The 24,130-nt window shown below is 34.6% G+C and overlaps 1 protein-coding gene across 1 annotated transcript in view; it reads left to right on the forward strand.

The window, feature by feature from the left end:
- ND-75 (NADH dehydrogenase (ubiquinone) 75 kDa subunit) overlaps positions 1-23,494 on the forward strand; it is a 139,537-nt gene extending 116,043 nt beyond the window's left edge. Inside the window, exons 16-19 of the mRNA XM_090373926.1 lie at positions 11,962-12,115; positions 13,922-14,097; positions 17,688-17,822; positions 23,059-23,494. Of these exons, the coding sequence (XP_090230052.1) occupies positions 11,962-12,115; positions 13,922-14,097; positions 17,688-17,822; positions 23,059-23,205 (612 nt within the window). The 3' untranslated portion in view covers positions 23,206-23,494. The remainder of the gene's footprint in view (positions 1-11,961; positions 12,116-13,921; positions 14,098-17,687; positions 17,823-23,058) is intronic.
- Positions 23,495-24,130: the final 636 nt, after the last annotated feature.

The raw sequence follows: 24,130 nt of genomic DNA on the forward strand, positions 1-24,130 counted from the left end.
GGAAGAAGGTCATCTGGTTCATTGAATCACGTTTCCTGTTGCACCATGTGGATGGCCAGGTATGCCTGTGTCGTTTACCTGGAGAAGTGGTGCCGCCTGGATGCACCGTGGGATGAAAACAAATCTGGTGGAGGCAGCGTCATGCTTTGGGCGATGTTCTGCTGGGATACCCTGGGTCCAGTCATCCATCCCCCAAAGTATGACACTGCAAATCGAAGCAACTGCAGGTTATCTACGGCGTATGCATGGGTCGGGACACGGTGTTAAAACTACCTGATACTCTGATGTCTACCACCTACCTAAACATCATTGCTGACCAGGTACACCCTTTCATGGCAAGGTATTCCCCTGTAGCGGTGCCGTCTTTCAGCAGGTTAATGCGACATGCCACACCACCCGGAATGTTCGAGACTGGTTCGCAGAATGTGAGGAAAACTTCCAGGTATTGCCATGGCCTCCAAATTCCCCAGACCTCAATCCCATCAAGCATCTGTGGTTTGTGTTGGAACTGCAACTCCGATCTGCGACGTCTCAACCACAGACCTTACAGGAGTTAAAGGATCTGCTGGTTATGTGTTGGTACCAGGTACCACAAGACTTAGAGGGGCTTAGAGGGGAACAGGTATCCTGTGTGTTATCAGACACTCAGCCTAAAACACTGATGGATCCAATATCTCTCTATTACAGAAGATTTAGAAGTCCGGTTGGCCTGCCTCCCTAAAATCCACTCATGGACACCTTCTCGATGGTAAGCCCTGTTAAGTCACTTAGGTGGCAATGAACGTGTAGAGTGGTTCTCTTCAAGATGCTTGGTCAGCATGAAGAGGAAAAGACCAAACCCTCCAGCATATGACAGCACGAAAAAGCAAATGGCCCTCAGTCCCCAGCAGCTTTCACTCTCCCTCTTATGGTAGCAAGAGGTTCAGAGTGGAAGCAGAGGGTGCTAAGAATCTCTGGGTACGACCAGGCTGCCATCCACGGAAACTGAACTTGGCCTGTTATAACGTAAGATCATTCATCGGTGAAGACAGGATATTAGAGCTGGAAAAGGAATTAGAAAATGTGAATTGGAATATCATCGGTTTGGCTGAAACAAGAAGAAGAAATGAATCACTTATAAGTTTAGCAAGTGGAAATCTGCTGTACACCAATGGAAACAGTGAAAGGAGTGAAGGTGGAGTTGGGTTTCTGGTCCATAAAGATTTTAAAAACAACATTTTGGAATTCAAAAGTACATCACCAGGGGTGTCAAGACTAATACTCAAGATTTCTAAGAGGTACAAGCTAAAGATTATAATGATTTATGCACCAACATCGAGCCATGATGATGAAGAGGTTGAAGAAATGTACACTGAAATTGAGAGTCTTCTAGATGAGCAGAAAACCCACTACACTGTTATTATGGGGGACTTCAATGCTAAGGTTTGAAAAAGGCAAAATAGTGCAGAAAGAGGAACTATAGGAAATTTTGGAATTGGTGAAAGAAATAAAAGAGGTGAAAGACTTATGGAATTTGCAGAATCTCAAGGACTGTCAGTAATGAACACTTTTTTCAAGAAAAGGGTGAACAGAAAGTGGACATGGAAGAGTCCAAATGGATTAACAACTAATGAAATCGACTACATCCTCACTAACAGAAGATATATTGTGAATGATGTTACCGTCCTGAATAAGGTAAATGTTAGAAGTGATCAGAGGATAGTAAGATGTACACTTGATATAGATGTAGGAAAGGAAAAAACTGACTCGAGTAAATAATACAAAGGTCTTTGAGATAACAGAGGAGGAGAAAAAACAGTATGTACTGGAACTTAAGAACACGTTTGAGCTTTTGCAGACTGCTCAGGACCAAGATATCGACGAGGAATATTACAACTTTTTGAAAGTGATAAAGCCCAAGAAACCTATAGGGAAAAAGAAGTCCAAAGAAAAAAAAATTAGTCAAGAAACACTTGTCATGATGAGCCGAAGACGACAAATGAAGAGCAAAAAAAACACTGACAGGGAGAAAATTGAGTATACTGAGTTATGCAAAGCCATTAGAAAGAGACTCAGAGAGGACATAAGAAGATTTAACACAAGAAAAGTAGAACAAGTATTAAGGGAAAACAAAGGATTTAAATCAGCAGCCATGAGCAGTAATACAGAAAGACAAATTATAATGAAACTGAAGAATAGCGATGGTGTACTTATAAACAGCAGAGAAGGCATAATTCAAATAGCAGAAGACTACTATAGAGAATTATACAAGGAGCAGAGGAATGATTCCAGCAGTGGGGAAGATGAATTGCAAAGTAGCAACACATACGAAGAAATAAAGAAATATTGTTCAAGGTTTAGGCCTAAATGGTTGTCAAATGAACTAATGAGACTCGTAACAGAGAAGAAAAATGCATGGGATGCATATAAATTATCAAGCGACTCGGAAGCCTGAGGCAGATATAAGTTAGTCTGTAAGCAGGTCACAAAGGAGGTTCGGCAGGCGAAGACAGATTACGAGAAATCCTTGGCAAAAGATTCTAAGAAAAACAGCAAGGATTTCTTTACTTATATAAACTCTAAAAGGAAGGGGATGAATCAGATTAGTCCACTGGACATCGATGGTTCGACTGTTGATGATCCTGCTCAGATAGCAAACAAACTGAATGAGTATTTTGCATCTACATTCACACGTGAGGAATTATTAATGTTTGAAAATGACAGAAGGTTATAAAATTGTAGCAGGATACTTAATGATTTTGTAATAACTTAGAGCAAAGTGGAAGAGAAATTGTTGAAGTTAAACGTAAGAAAAGCACCTGGAGTGGATGGGATCTATCCAGTTATATTAAAGGAGGCGGCAAAGCAACTAAGCAAACCCTTAGCCATAATTATGAGAGCGGCCTTGGACTCGGGAGGTTCCCACGGACTGGAGATGTGCAAATGTATCCCCAATTCACAAAGGGTGATCGAAGGGTGACAGGAATAATTACAGACCAGTTAGTTTAACTTCTGTTCCTGGTAAAATAATGGAGTCACTGGTTAAAGATGCATTGCAGGATCATCTAGACAAAACTGCAGCAATAATTCAGACACAGGATGGGTTTGTTAAGGGAAAGTCTTGTCTGACAAATTTGATAGGATATTATGATGTGGTTACAAAGGAACTGGATGCAAAAAATAATTTTGATATCATATATTTGGATTTCAGGAAAGCTTTTGACACTGTTGCGCATGAAAGACTATTGTACAAATTGGAGCAGAATGGTATTAAGGGTAAGTTGCTACAATGGATAAAAGGGTGGTAATCAATGGGTGCTGCTCTTCTTGGACTAATGTTATTAGTGGGGTCCCACAGGGTTCGGTGTTAGGTCCACTGTTGTTTTGTATATTTATCAATGATATTGATGAAGGTATATCAGGCTTAATGTCGAAGTTTGCAGATGATACAAAGGTTGGCAGGGTTGTTAATGACAGTAATGGCAGTGTGCTACTGCAACAGGATCTAGATAATTTGGGCAGATGGGCTAAGAAGTGGCAACTGAAGTTTAACCTTGACAAATGCAAAGTACTGCATATGGGTAGAAGTAACCCCAGAGAAACGTACCTACTGTGTGGTACTACACTTAAGTTGGTAGAAAATGAAAAAGACCTGGGAGTAATTGTGCAGGCAGATATGAAGTTTTCTGAGCAATGCAGCCAGGCTGCCAGGGCAGGTCATGGGGTTTTGTCAATGATATATAGGAATTTTACTAGCAGGGAAAAGGAGGTGATTATACCTCTGTATAAGGCAATGGTCAGGCCACGCCTTGAGTACTGCATACAGGTCTGGAAGCCTCATTTTAGGAAGGATGTAGATTTACTTGAGCGTGTACAGAGAAGGGAAACAAGATTGGTGAGGGGAATGAAGGGATCCTCTTATCAAGAGAGGCTTAAGTTCTGCAAATTGCAGTGGCTGGAGACTAGGCACCTGCACGGTGATCTGATTGAGGTGTATAAGGCCTTGAATGGGTTGAGCACGCTGAATTCTGATGGGATCCTTCCAATTGTTCAGATAACCTAAGGGGGCATAAATTCAAATTAAGAAAGGACAGATGTAGAATAAATGTGCGGAAATTTGCCTTTAGCGAGCAGGTGGTTAATTGCTGGAACAAACTTCCATCTTTTGTTGTGGAAGTTGATAGGTTGAATAAATTTAGGACAGGCATTTGGAGGGAATGGTGTGATTTTTTTTTTTTTTTTGGCTGATGCTGCATAAGCTCATACGGTTGCTTTCTTGCATCACATGCCACCACTACTACTACTACGACATACCCGATATTCTTCCTGATGAGGTAGAACATGCATTGAAGAAAATGAAGAATCAGAAAGCCCCGGGGGAAGATGAAGTTACTGTAGAGTTAAAATTGGGAGGAAGAGACATAACACAAAAACTGGCAAGGCTCTTCACAAAGTGCATTAGAAAAGGTGTGATGCCTAAGCAGTGGAATAATGCAGTCAAAGTTTTGCTGCATAAGAAAGGAGATAAATCAGAAATTGGAAATTATAGACCAATTAGCTTGTTATTCCACATCTACAAGTTGTTCACAAGGGTCATTACTAACAGATTAGAAAGAATACTTGATGAGAATCAACCGAAAGAGCAAGCTGGCTTTGGGACAGGATTCTTAACTACGGATCACCTTCACGTAATATCACAGCTAATAGAGAAAGCAAATGAATATAAAACACCATTATGCCTGGCATTTGTGGATTATGAAAAGGCATTTGACTCCATACAGCATAAGGCAATGTTTCGGGCACTGGAAAGACAAGGCAAAGATACCCCATATATTATGATTTTGAAGAAAATATATGAGAGTGCTACCTCCTTTATTAGACTTGACAAAGACAGTAGAAAATTTAAAATCGAGAAAGGAGTTCGACAAGGAGATACAATATCTCCAAAGCTGTTTACTGCTACCCTTGAGGAAGCTTTCAGAAGATTAGACTGGTCGCAGAAAGGAGTCAGTGTGAACGGAGAGTACCTAAGCCATTTACGATTTATAGATGACATTGTGATCATAAGCCACGATCCCAAAGAATTACAGGAAAATCTTAATCAGTTATGCACAGTTAGTAAGGATTTTGGACTAAAGATGAATATGGCTAAAACAAAAGTAATGATGAACAAGTATGCCACAGAAAGGGAAATAATGATTGAAGGAGCAGTAATTGAAAAGGTGGAGTCATATACTTATCTGGGACAAGTTATTAGCTGTAATAACGATAAATGGCTGGAAGTCAAGAGAAGAATAAATTTTGGATGGATAGCATTCAGGAAATATAGTCAAATACTGAAGAGCAATATCCCAGTTTGTCTGAAACGTAAAATAATGAACCAATGTATACTCTCCACCATGACTTATGGAAGTGAAACTTGGGCACTCACCAAAAGAATGGAAGAGAAGCTGAGAACTACACAGCGAAGAATGGAACTAATTATATTGGGAATCAGACTGTTAGATAAGAAGAGAAATACATGGATTAGGCAGCAAACTCAAGTAAAGGACATTCTTATCAAAACTAAAGAACTAAAATGGTCTTGGGCAGGACACATAGCTCGAAGACATGATGACAGATGGACTAAGAAAATAACAGAATGGTACCCAAGAGGAGCTAGAAGAAAACCTGGAAGACAAAGGCAGAGATGGATAGATGAAATTCATGAGTTTTTGAGTAGTAAATGGATGGCCAGTGCTCAAAACAGAAGGAACTGGAAAGTTGCTGGAGAGGCCTTCATCCTGCAGTGGATTGAAAATGGCTGATGATGATGACCACAAGACACATTTAGAAATCTTGTAGCATCCATGCTTCGCAGAGTACGAGCTGTTTTGGCTGCATGTGGAGGACCAACATCATATTAGGTAGGTGGTCATAATGTTTTGGCTTATCAGTGTATAAGCCTTTTAATTAAGAACAGTATACAGTCAGTCCTCGTACAGCACGATAGTTGTGTTCCTAGAAACCCTCGTGCAATGCAAAATCGTGCAATATAAACAACAGGCCCTATGGGAAAAATAGGGTTAGGTGCCGACCACCCAAGATTGAACACACATTGGTAACCAAAACATTACCAAATACAATAAATAATCGTAATAAAATACTTACGTATTTTATACTGATTAAAATACATAATAAAAATAGTATTATAATTTTTTATAATATTATTATTATATTATATTTTATTATAATATAATAAATAATAAAAAAACAGGTAAGTATTTTTTATGAATAAAATACGTATTTTATTACGACTATTACGTAATAAAATATTGCTAATGCTTTTTCTTCTATCGTAAGCAACTTGTTTTTTGTTTGATTTTCTATCCAAACAGATGACAGCCGTTCTATCTCTTCCAATTCTTTGTGCCTTAATCTAATGGATTTTAATTACCCTTTGAGTAGTTCCTGCTATGAAAGTTGTTTTTATTTTCTCTGCATTCTTTGTAATTCTCGGCATTGCCTCATTTAGGTCTGTAGCACGTGCAGTATCACATGGTCTTTCATTTCTCTCAAAGCGTTTCACAGTTTCATATTTTTTTGCTATCGACAGTGGCGGACTGGCCATAAGCCATACCGGGGAAACCCCGGTGGCCGGTGTGATTTTGGCCATAAACGCTAGTATGAGGCCACTATAAATTTTCCTGGGTAAGAATTTTTGATCCAGTCCGCCTTTGTTTATCGATATTGCTTTCCTTTTTCTCTCTGAATCTGCAGTGTCTTCACGCTTCCTTTTCACACCTTTTAAGTATTTTACTCATTTTTTGGAAATAAAGCACAATTACAAAACGAGGAGGCACGCTTGATACACATAAACAAAGCTGCACGCGTGTAGCAACTGAATAAACAACACCGTAAAGGCAGAGATACACTATTAACACCTCACATTTTACTAAAGCACATTTCTAGGGGTTACTACCATAAAACAATAAAAACAATTTCCAGTTGCATTTCTGCTAGTGGAATCTGTTATAAACTGGTAGTAAACTTGATCTAATTGCATTCGTGATAATACCGATAGCTGGAATTTTACGTTATTATGGTGAAATGTGTTCCCCCTTCACTGATATAAAACACATAAATACATTTTCAGAATCTCCTCTTCATTCCTATCGTGTTGCATTCAGTTGGGGGTGATTCCGCGTTCGACTGCCATTTCTTGTAAACACAAAGGCGAATCGTGCATAAGCGAATTCGGTTCGTGTTATATAAGATATCGTTCCCCTATTTATAAATCGTGTATGATCGAATTCGTGTAATGTAAACACGGGTTATACGAGGACTGACTGAACTACAGTATTTTTGTTTATTGCTAAATGTATATTAAGCAAGTTAGTGAAAATGCTTTTTAGGGAAAGTCATTTGTCTCTGCTTTTGTTTAGAGTATTCTCAGAGTTTGGAGTATATCTCACTATTTGTGAGATATGTTTGTGAGTATATCTCACTATTTGTGAGATATACTCCAAATTTCATTTATGTAATTCTTTCTAGAAGAAGACATTAAACATTTTATTTCTGTAAATGAATATTTTAGTGCTTATATTGAAGTTACTGGACATTTTAATCTTTTTAAAGAAAGTGAAGTACACAGAAGTTTCAGTAGAAATGGCTTTATTCTTTCATTTCAACAAAATTGATAGTAATAAAGGTTTGTTTACAACACACTTATACATTCTACAGTTTACACTTACACAATGTTCCACAGAAGATATAACTGGTAAGCCATTTTGGTCTTCTTAGTGAATGTAAGACACTGAAAACTTGAACATTCCTCATTGTCAGTTATTTGAAGTCTTTTATGCTTGTTTAGCACCTTGTCAAAGACTAAATCTGAGAAGAGAGATTATCAGAGATACTCTTATGAACGTTGATGTTTGTTTATTTAACTGATGTATATATGCTGAATGTTAAATTGTTGTATAAAAAGTGCTACTTTTTTTTATCTTTGAATATTTAAACTTGTTATTTATTTATTTTTTTTAATGAAACCCCTATCAAGACTTGTAGTACATAGTATATTGATTGGTGTATGAGACTGATGTTTGTCCACAGTACACTTCAGCAATGATTCCTGTATAGTTCACATCCAGTTGTACATCTTTTTTGAGTATTTACCTCAACCAGGTCTGTCCATCTGAGGTGTGAACTGTGTATGATTCCCCACTGTGCAGCATTCTCTGCCACTGCTTAAAGGTCCATTGCTTGCAGTGTGCATACAGTAAGTCCCCGACATATGTAAGAGATACATTCCAGGACTCCTTGGAATGACTAATAAAATGTTGCTACTATATCCATGATATGCCAAAATTACAAAAATCACATAATATCCTCAGAAAAATGAATAAAAATAGTTATATATTTTTAATTAGTTCAATTAAAAACTTTATCTGGGGACAGCGGTAAAGCAGCGGTATAGTGTTCGGAGTGGCACATAAGAAAAGAAAACATAAAAGAAAGAAAGAACACATGTTATTGTACAGTAAAAACTGATATGTATTTCGTAGCTGTGGTTATTATAGTTGACTTCATTGATGCCGACCCTTCACCGCTTCTCATATTCTGTCCTTGTCCTTTATTATTTTGTTCACTGTTAACACTGACAAATCGAAATTCTGCACGATACTTGTTAATATATTCGACCATTTTCATATACCTTTATTATTTTAATTTTCTGATCCAAATTGATCGCTTTCCTTTTCTTGGTAGATTTGCTAGTACCACTGTATATTCTCTTAGTCGGCACATTGATAACAGTCAGAATGAAATTTTTTGTAAAGAACTTCACAGATTCTTTCACAGGCAGAAACATGCTATTATCACCTCATGTGAGCTTACATTTTACTAAAGCGTATTTCTGAAGGTCACTACGATATAACAAAAACAATTTGTAGTTTCTGGTTTATTGGGCTTTTCTGTTAGTGCAATTCATTATAAACAGGTAGTAAACTTGATCTTATTGCATTTGATAACACCGATAGCTGGAATTCTGTAGGTTTTTATGTTATTATGATGAAATGTGTGTCCCCTTTATATAAAAAAAAAAAAAAAAAAATATATTTTCAAAATCTTCCCTTCATTCCTATTTTTTAAGCTTGTTACTCTGTATCTCACTTGTGCAATTTGTGCATGCCGTGTTCGTTGTTATTGATTGCTTATTATTTATTTTATTTATTTATTTTTTTTACTGTTTTAAATTTTACAAACCTAAAAAAAAAAAAATTAGTGAAAAAAATTTACATAATTCTGAATTTATCGGGCTTACATACGTTTAGGACTTACCATACTATGATAGGTGCATTGGCTTGAGTTATATGGTATAAGCTAGAAACAACTACTGTATTTCATTTGACAGTTATCTGATCAAGTACCACCCCTCCTCTCTCTCTCTCTCTCATGATTTCTTGTTGTAATATCTTATATTGATCTATTGACCTTGGATAATTAGTCTGTACCAAAAAAAAAAATAAAATAAAATATATATATACAGTGAAACTTCTCCTAACGGACACCTCTCGTTAACGGACATCTCTCTACAACGGACATTTTCAAATTCCCCAACTCACCTCCATTGGTTTTAATGTGTTTGCAGCTTCTGTCTAGCGGACATTCTCTGTAACGGACGCGGACAGGCAATCTGCACTGTTTCGTTTAGATTAGCACTTAATTTGATCTCCCCATAACGGACAGCGGGCGAGCTCACGGCCCTTTTTCTAGGAACGTTTCTTTCATGTCTTGCCTCAATCGTGTGTTTATTTTCTATTTCCGATTCTCTGAATTTTATCAAGGTTACGTCGCGGTTCTAAACCCTTTTTCAAGAATTTTAAGGCACGTGTAAAACTTCTGATGAATTCGGTGTGTGCAGGGGGGGGGAGGATATGGTCGGCCTTTCGTCTTTTGAGTTTCAGTTTTCAGTTTTGTTCAGTGTCGTGTGAAGTGCACAATGTCTTCTCGTAAACATTTGGCGCATTATAGCCTTAGTCGCTAATGCGCCAATAAAACCCAAGCAACAACAACGTAAACATTTAACTTTAAAAAATAAAGTTGAACTCATTAATGCGTATGATCGGCAAAAAAATAGTGTTCGCAATCTCGCTGCAAAATTCAAAATCGGGAATACGCAGGTAAGCGACATCCTAAAGAAAAAAAATGCACTACTCAAACAATTTTGGCAACACGGAACTGATCAAGTTCAAAAATCATTCCCGAAAACTGTTGGACTTCAAATTTGTGGCGCACGTGCTAAAAAAATTCCCATTAATGGGCCTATTATTACGGAAAAAGCTTTGGAGGTTGCGAAATCTATGGGAGTAAATGAGTTCAAAGCTTCTGTGGGATGGCTAGACATGTTCAAAACTCGGCATAAAATTTCTTGGAAAACCGTAAGTGGTGAAGGTGGATCTGTTGATACTGGGGTTGTAACAGAGTGGACCGTCAAATTGGAAGATTTATGTCGTGATTTTGAAGCTAAGGATATTTACAACTGTGACGAAACAGGGTTGTTTTTTTAAAGCTCTTCCTGAAAAAACAATGAGTCTAAAAAACGAAAAGTGCCAGGGCGGAAAAATTTCTAAGGAATGCTTGACTGTACTATTGTGTACAAATATGCTGGGAGACTTTGAACAACCTCTTGTTATAGGAAAACCACAAAATCCTCGTTGTTTCAAGGGCATAAAGTTGAATCTTTTGGATGTTGACTGGAAGTCTAATAAAAAAACGTGGATGACACAAGATATCATGAGCGAATGGATAAGTCAATTTAACCAAAACATGATTTGTCAAAACAGAAAAATTATTCTTTTCATGGATAATGCTGCATCTCACCCGTACATTGAATTGTCCAACATTCAAATCATTTTTCTGTCACCAAACACATCTGCATAGTGTCAGCCCTTGGATCAAGGGATAATAAAAAATTTTAAACTTCACTACAGAAAACGTGTTTTAAGACATCTCATTGCAAACATGAACGATGTAACATGTGCGAGTGACCTTGCAAAGAAAATCAGCATCCTAGATGCGATTCAATGGATTTCCTCTTCAGTAAACGCAATTAGAAAACAAACTGTCGTGAACTGTTTTGTAAAGTCTGGCTTCTCAAACGCAAAAATTGAAGTTGTGAACAGCAATGTGGAGCACCAAGAAGAACAAGAACTTCAACATCTATTGATAATGTACGATACTTCTGCTACAAGTGACCCTGGCTACAAAGATATAGACTCAAACCTCACTACAGAAGATGGTGCTCTAGATATCAACGACATTATCATCGATATTTTTCAAGAAGTTCCTCATGAGGATGAAGAAATGGAAGGAGGTCATTCTGTCGAAGAACATATTAACGACGAACCACCGATGAAAAAAGAATAAGCGCTCATACAAATCAATCGTTTAAAAATGTTTTTCGCCGCTGAAGAAGATACTGAAGGACTTTCGATGGTTTCTTCACTCCAAACAAATGTTGAAAACAAAATTATCAGCCGTAAGAAGGTGCAGAAGGAAATAAGTGATTACTGTATGTATTTTTCTTAAGATAAAGTCATAATATGCATAGCACAATTGTATGTATATTATTTACAAAAATATTGTGCAAAATCTGTATATAATTTAATTTAACATTAAACGTTTAATGATTTTTCTTTATCTCTTGTGTATGTAATTGTATATTATTTACAAAAATATTGTTCAAAATCTGTATATATTTTAATTTAATTTTACATTAAACGTTTAACGATTTTTCTTTCTTTCTTTTTTTTTTTTCTCCCTCAGACTTCTCGTTAGCGGACACTTCTCTCTAACGGACACATTTTCGTTCCCCATGGCTGTCCGTTAAAGGGAAGTTTCACTGTATATAATTTTATGAAAAACTTTACTTTTGTAATAATAATGTTTGAAGTAAAGAACAGCATGCTTAAAATTAGACAAAAAAAAATTTTCCAACAGGTTGCCAGCCAAGTTGGAGCACTAGACATAGGTTATACACCAGGAGTGGAATATCTTAAACAGAATCCTCCTAAAGTTCTTTATATGTTAGGAGCTGATGAAGGTGTAATTTCCAGGGATATTTTACCACAAGACTGCTTTATTATTTATCAAGGCAAGTATTAACATTATTATTATTTAAATATTAATAATTCAGAATTCAAACAGGATTTATTTGAATTCTAAATGGAATATATGTTTATTCATCTGTTTAGCAAATTTCATTTGTTGAAAGTTAAGCTCATTTAATATACATGAGATTTCAAAACAATCTTCCTGTTCACAAAGAGTGTGAGCCAACTAAGGCACTGAATCAAATAAAATAATAAAAAATAAAATACATAGAAAATATAATAAATAAGTGCAATAAAAGTGTATAAGATTTAAATAATAAAACTGTTAAAAAGACAAGTAAAAAAATACTAAAATATAAATAATAATAATTCTAAAATAGAAGACAATTAGCTTTTGAAGCTATATGCTTCTTTATTAACTCAGTAAGAATAATGTAATATACACCAGCTTTAAATATTAAGACAATCACATGCGAGGTGTATAAGGCCTTGTGCAGTCAGATATGAAGTTCTCTGAGCAGTACAGATGGGCTGCCAGAGTAGGTCATGGAGTTTTGTCAATGATATATAGGAATTTTGCCACCAGAAACAAGGAGTTGTATAAGGCAATGGTCAAGCCACACTTTGAGTACTGTATACAGGTCTGGGAGCCTCACTTTAGGAAGGATAGAGTTGCTAGAATGAGTACAGAGAGAAGGGCAACAAGATTGGTGAAAAGAAACAAAGGGATTCTCTTACCAGGAGAGGCTTAATTTCTGTAAGTTGCAGCATCTGGAGACTAGGCACCTTGTGAAGTGATCTGATTGAGGCATACAAGGCTTTGAATCGTTTCAGCAGGTTCAGTGCTGACGGGATACTTTCACTTGCTTAGATTAAGAACCTGAGGGGGCATAGATTCAAATTGAGGAAAGACAGTTATAGAATAGATGTGTGGAAGTTTGCCTTTAGCCAGCGGGTTGTTGATTGCTGGAACAGACTTCCATCTGTTGTTGTGGAAGTTTATAGCTTAAATAAATTTAAGGCTGAACTAGACAAACATTTGGAGTGACTGGATGGGTGAAATGGGAAGGTTTTTTTTTTTTTTTTTTTGGCTGATGCTGTATAAGCTTACTTTCTGCTAATGCTAACATGTATGAAGCAGCAAAACTTTGGTGCATATTGTGTATGACAAAAAAAAGGAAAGAAAGAATGGGAAAAGAGAAAAAAATAACTAAAAAAAAAATACACTGAGAAAAGGAAAAAGAAGAAAGGATTTGGAGTATATTAACACTTATTGACCAGAGTATAAACATCCATCAGGATAGCTAACAGCATCCATCAAGATAGCCAACATCATAATAAGAGTCTATGTGGATCTCTTTGGTATGATTAATATCGGCACCAGCCACAATTATAGAGTATTTCCAGCCATGAGCAGTGGTGAAAATTGTAGCAGTCAATTGTGACACATATTTATATTGGTGAGATGAGGCAGAGACTTATGGTCTTTAAGAGTATGAGGAAGCAATTAGCTCAGCTAATTTTTCTTCCTTATCTGAATATTATTGGTGCGAGCAGCATACTAATCTCTACCCATGCTCCAACATTGAAATAATTGAAAATTTGCATGATTTTTACCACTGCCCATGTCTGGAAGCATCCCTTATTTGTATGTCAAATCCCAGTATTACTTGTAATAAAGGTACTTGCATACACCCTATTTATGGAGTAAGTATATTTTGCAATATGACAAATGCTGGCAGATTTCTTATAATATGTAAATTTCATTAATTTCAAATTTAATGTGTTACTTGATGATAATTGATATGTTTTCTTTTATTTTATGAAAATGCTGTGAATATTTTTAGGTCATCATGGGGATTGTGGTACAGATATTGCAGACGTTGTTCTTCCTGGAGCAGCTTATACTGAAAAGCAGGCAACATTTGTAAATATGGAAGGTAGACCACAGCAGACGTTAGTTGCAGTTTCTCCTCCAGGAATGGCAAGGGAAGACTGGAAAATAATACGAGCTATTTCTGAGGTACTTATAAATATTTGATATTCAGAGTGTATAGTTTTTTTTTTTTCCCTATTTTAAAATATCTTAAATATCCACTTAAAAGTTGCTGTTCCGAACATACAAAAGTTTGAAACTCCTTCACCAAACTTCACAGTGATAGAGCAAACAAAAGCCAATACAAGACTGTTTATGAAATATTAGTATTTCTGTAATTCTAACCTAGTTCTAATGTTAATCTTAATTTTTCATTACTCTTTTTAACCACCTTTGTATTAATCTTCTTAACTCTTTAAGTGTCTGATCACAGAGGAAATAAATGCAAACTTGCATGCAGGTCTTGCATCAGCACTACATTTAACACATAATATCATTTGCACATTTTGCACAATTTTATTTAGCTTTAGAGAACATTTTTATCATCTTAATCAAAATTTTAGGTTTATTCCCTTGCAGAATCAAGCGTTTCTTTGCAACTGCCATCTCAGATGGCAGTTGCAAAGAAAGTAAATAGAAAAAAGTTTCTTCCATCAGGGAGTTAAACTTAGACCTTTTTTCAAACTGTTGTTGAGTGAATCACGTGCCACAAAGACCTCGAATGAGAAATATAATTGAGAATCACGTTAAAAAAAGTATTGTTACATATAAGTGACAATTAGACATCTGGATTCATTGTTATTTGTCTTTCTCTCCAGAAGTGTAGTACTGTCAATTACATGTTTTGAAACCTTTTTTAAACACCTAAATTTTGGTTAACAAAGGGTATCAGTATTTGGTTGAAAATATCGTGATATTTTCAGGAGTGAGCGACTCCTGCAAAGATGAAACTTCACCACAAAAGGCATTCAGCCTTTTGTGGCTTCACAGCATGCATCATTTTAGACTTCTGTAAGGGCATCTGCGGTGGAATGGATTTTTTTTAACCACCTTTTTATTACTCTTTTTATTTTTATATCTCTTCTTAACTCTAAGTGTCTGATCACGAGGAAATAAAACAAAATTTAAAACATAGCAATCTAGATTAAACATCACTGTAATCTTGAAGACTATTGTTCCAGTGGAAGTTAATTATACTTGTATAAAATTCATTGATATTGTATTCCTAATGTGATGTTTACTGCTTTATCTTTGTAGATGCTGCTTTCTTGAGAATATAAAAATTAAAAAACAATTATTTTTATCCCACAAAAAAATATGGAAAATAAATCATGTGAACATATTAGAACCATGTTTATTCATGTTGAATAAACCATTGTTTATTCAACACAAGTAAGAAATAATTTACACAGTCTTATGCTGGCAAGTATAAGACTAAATTATTTTATGGCAGAATGATAACAGAAAGCAAAGTATATGTAGTAGCTGCCATCAAGAATTATTATTATAATAAATAATAATAAAATAGCTCCCTAATTTCATATTTTATCTACTTACAAATAATTATTTAATTTTTTTTAATAAGCTCTCTGACTCAATAAGGCTAGGTGTTAACTAGTTACAATAGTTGAATACTTTGATTAAAGGCAATGTTTCTTACATCCAGTCTAGAATTATTTTTTTGAATAATTTAAATTAATGCCTCCATATTTGCATTTTCAATTAATGTATCCATATTTACATTTTAGAAAGAGAAAATATGCCCATCATTAAGTTTTCTCAACCACTTATGGCCTTAAATATCAGATCCTCACATAGATGTGTAGTTTTCAAAGTTTGTAACTTGACAGAGCTAGTCTGCTCCTCCTCCTTCTCCTCTCCATACTCTTTCGAGCAAGTGGTTACCTTTCCTGTAGTGGGTTCCTCTATACGGTATTCAAGATATGGTCTTACAATTAATTTGTACAGAGGATTAATTACTTTTTATATCTCCTGGAAAAATTCTTGTACAATTAATTTGCAGTATCCAATGTGCTTTACTATACTGTAGAGAGAACTTATTTTGTTAAAATGTATTATAATTCCCTGGTCCTTTTCATTTTCAACAGAGTTGAGTGTGTGCTGCCTGTAGTTAATAACATAACAAGCAATTACTATAAGCCAGATCCTGCATTTATTAGTATTAAAGCTTAATTTATATATTTTTAGAACAGTTATGTAGTTTTTCTTATTGTAGCAACATACTATAGTTTTTATTAATAAGCATTCTCAGAAAATCAGAAAAATCATCAGAAAAATTTGACATGAATCCTTTAAAACCATCATCAATATCATTAATTAAAATCAGAAATAACGACACTGTGGCACAAATTCCAAAGGACCTCACTCTTAATACTGGTACATTCAGAGCATTGTCCATTTAACCAATAAAGTTTAACATTGACAAATGTAAAGTACTACATATGGGAAACATCAACCCCAGAGCAATGTATCAACTCTGTGGTACTACACTGACAGTGGTAGAGAATGAAAAGGACCTGGGGGTAATTGTGCAGGCAGATATGAAGTTCTCTGAGCAGTGCAGACGGGCTGCAAGAGTAGCTCATGGTGTCTTATCAATGATATACAGGAATTTTTCTAGCAGGGATAAGGAGGTGATTATTCCCTTGTATAAGGCAATGGTCAGGCCACACCTTGAGTACTGTATACAGGTCTGGACGCCTCATTTCAAGAAGGATGTAGAGCTGCTGGAACGAGTACAGAGAAGGGCAACAAGGTTAGTGAAGGGAACAAAGGGTTGCTCTTACGAAGAAAGGCTTAAGTTTTGCAAATTACAGTGTCTGGAGACTAGGCACAGGCGAGGTGATATGATAGAGGTGTATAAAGCCTTGAATGGTTTGAGCATGCTCAATGCTGATGGGATTGGGCGCCTCTGTAGCCAGGTGGGCAGGAGCAACAGTGCGTAGCACATGCTTCTTGATTAGACCGGGGTTTGAGCCCGTGAGCCACCAAATACAGAGGATGTGGAAAGGTCAGGGAATGACCACCGCATATCGCTGGAGCAATATGGCCTTAGTTGCTAATGTTCCTAAAAAAAAAAACCAAATAACAATAACAGCTGATGGGACTCTGCCTCTTTCTCAGAATAATCACCTGAGAGGACAAAGTCAAATTGAGGAAAGACAGATGTAGGATAGATGTGTGGAAATTTGCCTTTAGCCAGTGGGTAGTTGATTGGTGGAACAGACTTCCATCCCTTGTTGTGGAAGTTGATAGCCTAAATAAATTTAAGGCTCAGCTGGACAGGTATTTCAAATGAACAGAGGGGTGAAGTGGATTTTTTTTTTTTTTTTCTGGCTGATGCTGCATAAGCTTGCTTTCTTGCATCATATGCCTTTGCTAATGCTAACCACTTTTGCCTTCTGGCAGTTAATCATTCCTTTATCCATTTAAAAGAATAACATTATTCTTTCAATGTGGATAAAGAAATTAAAACATGTAGAATAAAAATCTAGAAATAAAAAAAAATACGTGGGAGAGATTTAAAACCATCCAGGCAACCAAAATTTAAAACTTAATAATAATTATATAATAAAAATAAAAAACTTAAATTAGTTATAATTTAAGATAATTTATTAAATATAATTTGACAAATATTACTTTACATATATGCATTCCCTAGTTCTTTATTATTCACTTGCTATAACAGAATAATATTGTACTTTTATGTATTTTAGGTTTCAGGGCTAAAATTGCCTTATGATACTTTAGGAGAAATGAGGCAGCGTCTGGCACAAATTGCCCCACATTTAACAAGGTATGGGAAAATAGAAGAAGCCAATTATTACTCCCAAGGATTGGAACTACTTAAGGTAATGTCTTTCACACAAACGATTGAAAGTTTTCTCTAACCCATTGGCAATATTATATATTTTGTTCTTCTCTTCAGAAACTCAAGAAACACCTTTTGAAAAATACAATAATTTAATACAGTAAATAATTTTAATAAATTTGCTTAATAAATTGTTTAACATATATGCTATGTACAAGAAATTGTGGATATTTCTATATTTTGATAAAATATGCAGTTTTCTCCAGAATTCTAATTAGAGCATTAAAAAAAGTACATTTTTGAATATTTCACCCATTTGAGCAAGCAAGTTTTGATAAGCTTGTGTTATTTGTGAACAGAGTGAAATTATAAAAAAAAAAAAAATCAATCTGCACTATCGCATAGTGGAGATCACTGTTACATGGTGAATTATATTATTCTCATATACAGCTTATCTATTATTTAGCGACATACCTGATAATATGAATAATAGTCCAGTTAAAATGCATTAAACTTGAATATACTGGGCTGAGCCTAATAGTTACACATGATGCTAAATCTACCCTTGCTATGCAGTTCAGGTAATTTTCAGAAACTGTTCAAGTTCATTCATTGGATACTGGAAAGAATTGCTATGCGTGCTGTTCTTAAATATTATTACCTCTACCATGTAGGCTGCTAAAAGGAGAATAAATGCTGTGCATATAACAAAGCATGAGATTGATCCTTGGTGTATCTGGAGCACCAAGTAGCTTGCTAACAGGATTAATTTACCTTGTTGAATCATTATCAACAGGTGTTCCTATCCTGATAATGACAGCATTCTTAGAGATATTCATATGATTTCAGAAACTCATGTTATGAACATTTATCTCAAGATCAGTAGATCTCCAACAACTGAGCAAACGTCTCTCACCATCTATTTATAAAGTAGATTTGAGTAGAATATATCAAATTTAGCCCTATTTGAAAAGGTCTCTTAAATAGACAATGAGTGACACTCACTCAACTGAGGATGAGGAGGCTTGCTGATCTTGAGGATTGATTGTTTAATGGTATGATCTCTTATAGCAGGTAAGAGATATTTTGATCAGATGATCCTTTCAACTTAGAACCTTCAATTCTTGAAATAGACCTCTGGGGTTGGGCATATTCATAATATAATTTTATTCGAACCTTCAAGCTGACCTGTCAAAGGGCTTAGTTGGAAGGCCCCTTGGCAGGTTTAGAAGTTATTGAAATGCTATGATATTTGGTTTTTTTTTAGATGCCAGTGGTGTGTAGTTCTTAATGAGGTGGGGTCACCAGTAGATGAAATTCTGTTTTATTCCATCTTATATTTTAATTGTATTCTATCATTTATCTTTTTGATTTTTAGTTCACAAATCTAGCAACTTGAAAGCACATACTTTCATATTTTTTTTTATTTGCAAGCAATTCTTAAAAGAAAACAAAAAAACTTTCTATTTGAATACAGCTCAGTGCTATATGAATGGATTATAATTCTTGCATATTTATTCCCTTTGCTCACACACTTTTGAAATAATGAAATTCTTGTGGACATATTTTATTTCTTGGACAAAACTAAAAAGGGCAGCAGGTGTTAAAACTTCATAGTGTATTGACTATTACTATCTCCCTCTTTATTTTTACAAAGTAAAGGGGGAGACAGTTAACCTTTTGTTGGCAAACCTGAGAGTACTTTCCACAAACAAAACAATTTTTGCAGGAAAATTGATTGTTTTGTAATTAAATCAAGACATAATATAATTACCTGAGTATTGATATTATTATATCTTTAATGATTTAATAAATCAGATTTAAGCTTATTGTATGCATAATATATTTATCCATTTATGTCCAATCAGTATTTATCTCAAACTTGTATCACATTGTTGATGCACAATTCAACCTGATTTCCATCACATTTCTACCACCATTTGATTGTCAGTGCTGCAGTGTAGTGTGTGAGATGCTTAGCAATAATGATAATTAATGAAAAAAATAAGATATAGAAGGTGATCTAACAGATTGATCATTAGTGAATGATTGTTTAAAATGGATATTTAAAATATCCATTTTACATATTCTTAATTGATATTTAAAATATCAATTAAGATTATTAAGGTAAGGTTTTCTATTTTCTCGAATGCACCTAGAAGTCTTCATTTGAATAGTGAAGGAACACTGGTGGTCTACAAACATCTTTCTAAAGAAACCTGTTTGGCCAAAACTATACACCTGTTTGACAAGATTGATAGAATATTTGAAATGTTAAATATCACTATTATTTGCATGGCCTTTGAATCATGTAAAGTGAATTTTTTTTGAGTTGAATGCCTTATTTATTATATGATTTAAGAAGCTTAGTCTTTAGTCAGTGGCCACCATTATATGTAAGTTCAAAATTTAACAAAAAAAAAAAAAAACGAGATAAAATAGTTCAATGTTTGAAAATTTTATCTTGTTAACTAAAGAGAACTTATTTTAACCAAAAAATGTGCCATCATCTTATTTAAATAATCCTACTCTTCTAACTAAGTCTGCCTTGAAACCTAGAATTTCAGGCATGTGGAAACATTAGGATCCCAAAGCAGCCACACATGAACAGTGCTTTAAAAAAAAAAAAATATATATATATATATATATATCTTACTACATGGTGCTGTAGTATAGTCTGTTATAATGAACTTCTTTAGTTTTGACCTGGTCACGGCATGATTGTTGTTACTCTAAGTTTACTAATGATTAGTTTATTCCAGAAATCGAAGAGGGCAACAAACTTAGTGAACTTGTGCGAGTCTTGATTGCTAAGGTGGTAAATGCAAAGTGTTTTATACAGGAATTTGTACATTCACCATTGAACTCCTTCACTAAAAAATTTTAACTTGGATAATCCAATCACATACACCTAGCTACAATAGCAAAGAGGCCAAAAAGATATTAAAATGCGTATCCACAAAGATTGGTGTCATGCGGAAGAAGTTCTGGAACTAGATCAGCAATTTATGCTGGTATAGTTCCAGCATAAACTGCTGCTGCTGCTGCTACTACTTGTATATCATCATATAGGGAACAGTCGGTTTAAAAGAAAAAAAAAAAAAAAAAATGTGTTGTAAATTTTGAAATTTGTTCATGTTTATTTCTTCTAATTTGAACAAGGAAGTTGTTAATTTTTTGCTTATTGTCATATTTATATTTGATTAAGGGAACAAAATTCTTCAGACAGCATCTCCACAGATTAATATTTTAAGACTTCTTTTAATGGAACTGCTGAGAGAACTGTTCTCAATTTGTAAACCCAGTGTTATCAAAAGTATTCCACTGCTTAGAGTACATTTACAATTCCATTCCGAACCAAAAAGAGAGAATTCATTTTCTTTTTTATCAGATAGGGACTAATTTTTCTGCTTTTTACTATATTCTTAATAAGTTTCCATTGACGAATGAAGTACTAAAAAATGCAGAATTTGCTGGAATCAATAACTCTGAAAATTGAACCTTTTCTTCCCTTCAGTGCTTTTGTGGAATTGTTCCACTTTATTTGGCCTGCGTGAAGAATGATGAAACAAGAGATGTGGCCATGGATGAAGTTCATAACCTGGTTGAAAATTGTATTCTTTTCCAAGTTCAGTTTCTGTCTTGGGGACACTTTAATTTGTACAGTGTTATCCATGAATTCACATAAATTACTAATATTGTTTTCATATAAATAGCATTGCCAAAAAGATGAATCTGCTCTTTTATTTAAAACTAATGGTACCATTATGACAGCTGTTTCCAGACTTGCTAGTTCCTCATAATGCAACAGACGACCTCTATTAGCAAAATTATGCCAATAATTTTGCTAATAGAGGCCATTTTGCTAGTTGGCTACTGAATAATGTATCTGGTAGAACGAAATAGCCAAAGCTTCTGCTGCTTCTTTAAATTTTGTGTATGTCTTGATAAGTAGGCATATTTGATTATATTGATAAATTGTAATAAGAATTTATCTTTTAATACCTTGTAATTTTAGTGTCTACTTATGAAACAACACTAAAATGATTAATTCACTGCTACTTACTTATATAAGTAGTAGTGAATTAATCGTTTTAGTGTTGTCACTTATTTGCTTTTTTGCCTGATGAGAAAAGGGTCCAGAAGTCAGTACTACATAATTGAACAAAATCTAAAAATGAATAGGAAAAAAATCAAGGTACTTTTAAAACATCTAAATTAGCAAATAACTTTAAAGTGCAGTTTATTGCATTTAATAATAATGCATAATTTTCATGATGCCCTGCATTATATACATTAATTACTATTATAATAAAAGCTTGTTATCCAACACTTAGATAATTGGAAAGCTCTAACTGGCATATTTATATTCTAGAAAGGATCACCAATTCCCATAGTTTTCTTTGTGATCCATGTTTAAAAAAAAAAAAGAAAAAAAATGTAACTCATCATGAACAGGTCCTTTTCTGGCATAAAGTTAATAAAATGTCAAGTAAATATTATGGCATTTTTATTTCCTTTTATTAGAACACTTTTGTATTGTGTGTTATAGAAAGTGAAGAAAACTGTAGAATACATGATTAAATTTTTTTAAATGTCACAAATAAAGTTAAGGGAACTTACAAAAATTCAAACCTAAAATAATTATTTATGGCTTGGTGGCACTTGCTATATGAGTTCTACTGTTATTGTACAATAATTAGTTTTTTGTTTTTTTTTTTTAATAAAGTAAAATTAAATTTATTTTTTTGATTACCCTTACAGATTATGATGGTTACAATATAGTTTACATTACAACGTATCCAGCCGACCGGGCTAGCCGAGTGGGTAAAGTACCTGCCTGGCAACCCCAAGGTCACGGGTTCGATTCCCGCCTCGGGCTTGGATCAAAGTACTGCAAAAACCTTGGGAGGTGCAATATGGCCACAGAAGCCGATGCGCCAACAACTACCAAATCAAAAAAAAAAAAAAAAAAAAAAAACAACGTATCCAAAATTTTACTTTTACTGCTGTTATCCATTGGTGTTTGCTAGGTTGGTGGGATGCTCAGATAACTCGACCCACCTAATCTCACTGAATACCAGATAACAAAGCTTTTACTGTATTAATTTGAAAGAAATATTCCAAGATCCTCTTTTCTGCCAGAAAAGGATCTGTATTAAAAGTTTTATAAATTCGATTTCTAGAAGTCTTTGAATATCTTATTCAAAGACTTCTAGAAATCTGAATTAAAAAATAAAAGAAACTGTGTATAAGGAATCTGTTTTATCTTTTAGGCTGCACATTTCCAGTTCAACAGTCAATCTCTTGAACCCAAATTAAAGTTCCTGCAGGATTTCTTCATGACCGACTCCATTAGCAGAGCATCACCAACTATGGCAAAATGTGTACAGGCTGTTTCTAAACAGCAGCATGCCCAGTGAAATTCAGGAACTGTTCTTGGTGCAAACAAGAAGCAAGTGTTATTTATTTTTAGACTATTTTAAAGGGAGGAAATTAGTTGGAAGATCATATGCAGGAAATTGTGTATATATATACATATATAGATGAATGACCGTGTGGCACATTAGAATAGGTATCGCAGCATCTGTAGATGAAGAAATTACCAAGAGGCTATGATGATTACTGTAATATGTTAATCATCATGATAACTTTGTTCTCATTGGTGTACAGAAAAAAGATAAATAAATATTGAGGTAAAGTTGTTGAGATCATTACTGTTTTAAGTTAAATGAATTTGATACTGCCAGTAAACTTAACTTCACTCTGGTCTGGGATTTATTGTTTGAGATAATGGCATTCTACAAGACATTGTATACTCTGAACATCTGTTAGTTCAGAAATTCTTCATTGTTAGTAAAGAATTTCTGAAAATTGTTTCTTAATTAACTGAAACTATTTTATAACATTTATTTTAATGTGTAACTCTTTGTGCGTGTGCAATACAAAACTGAAGTGTTTTCCACAACAATGGATTGCATATTAAAATAAATGCTAAAGTGTATTCATTCAATGTGTAGCAGTGTAATTTAACTTTCCAGTAAGTGTGTAATTAGCACACTGTGCACTAGGGAAAAAATATCAATGTGAATTTGGGTATTCCTTCACTTTTGGTTTTGACCTTGGGTCGGTCTTGATTGGTCAACATATAGGTGAAATATACAACCTGAAAAAACACTAAAGTGACACAAAGAATGCTGCACATTTTACATAAGTTTTTAATGTACCTCTTTTATGTTTATGGCAGTAGGAATGCTACACAAAGTAAGCTGTATATAATGTAGTTTGTGTGTCATGTTCTGAATAATTTCCTTAGTTGTTTCAAATCTGTGACCTTTCAAGGAGACT

This window comes from Mastigoproctus giganteus, chromosome 5 (genome assembly GCF_048544385.1).
Source record: "Mastigoproctus giganteus isolate SK-2022 chromosome 5, ASM4854438v1, whole genome shotgun sequence".
NCBI classification, from domain to species: Eukaryota; Metazoa; Arthropoda; class Arachnida; order Uropygi; family Thelyphonidae; genus Mastigoproctus; species Mastigoproctus giganteus.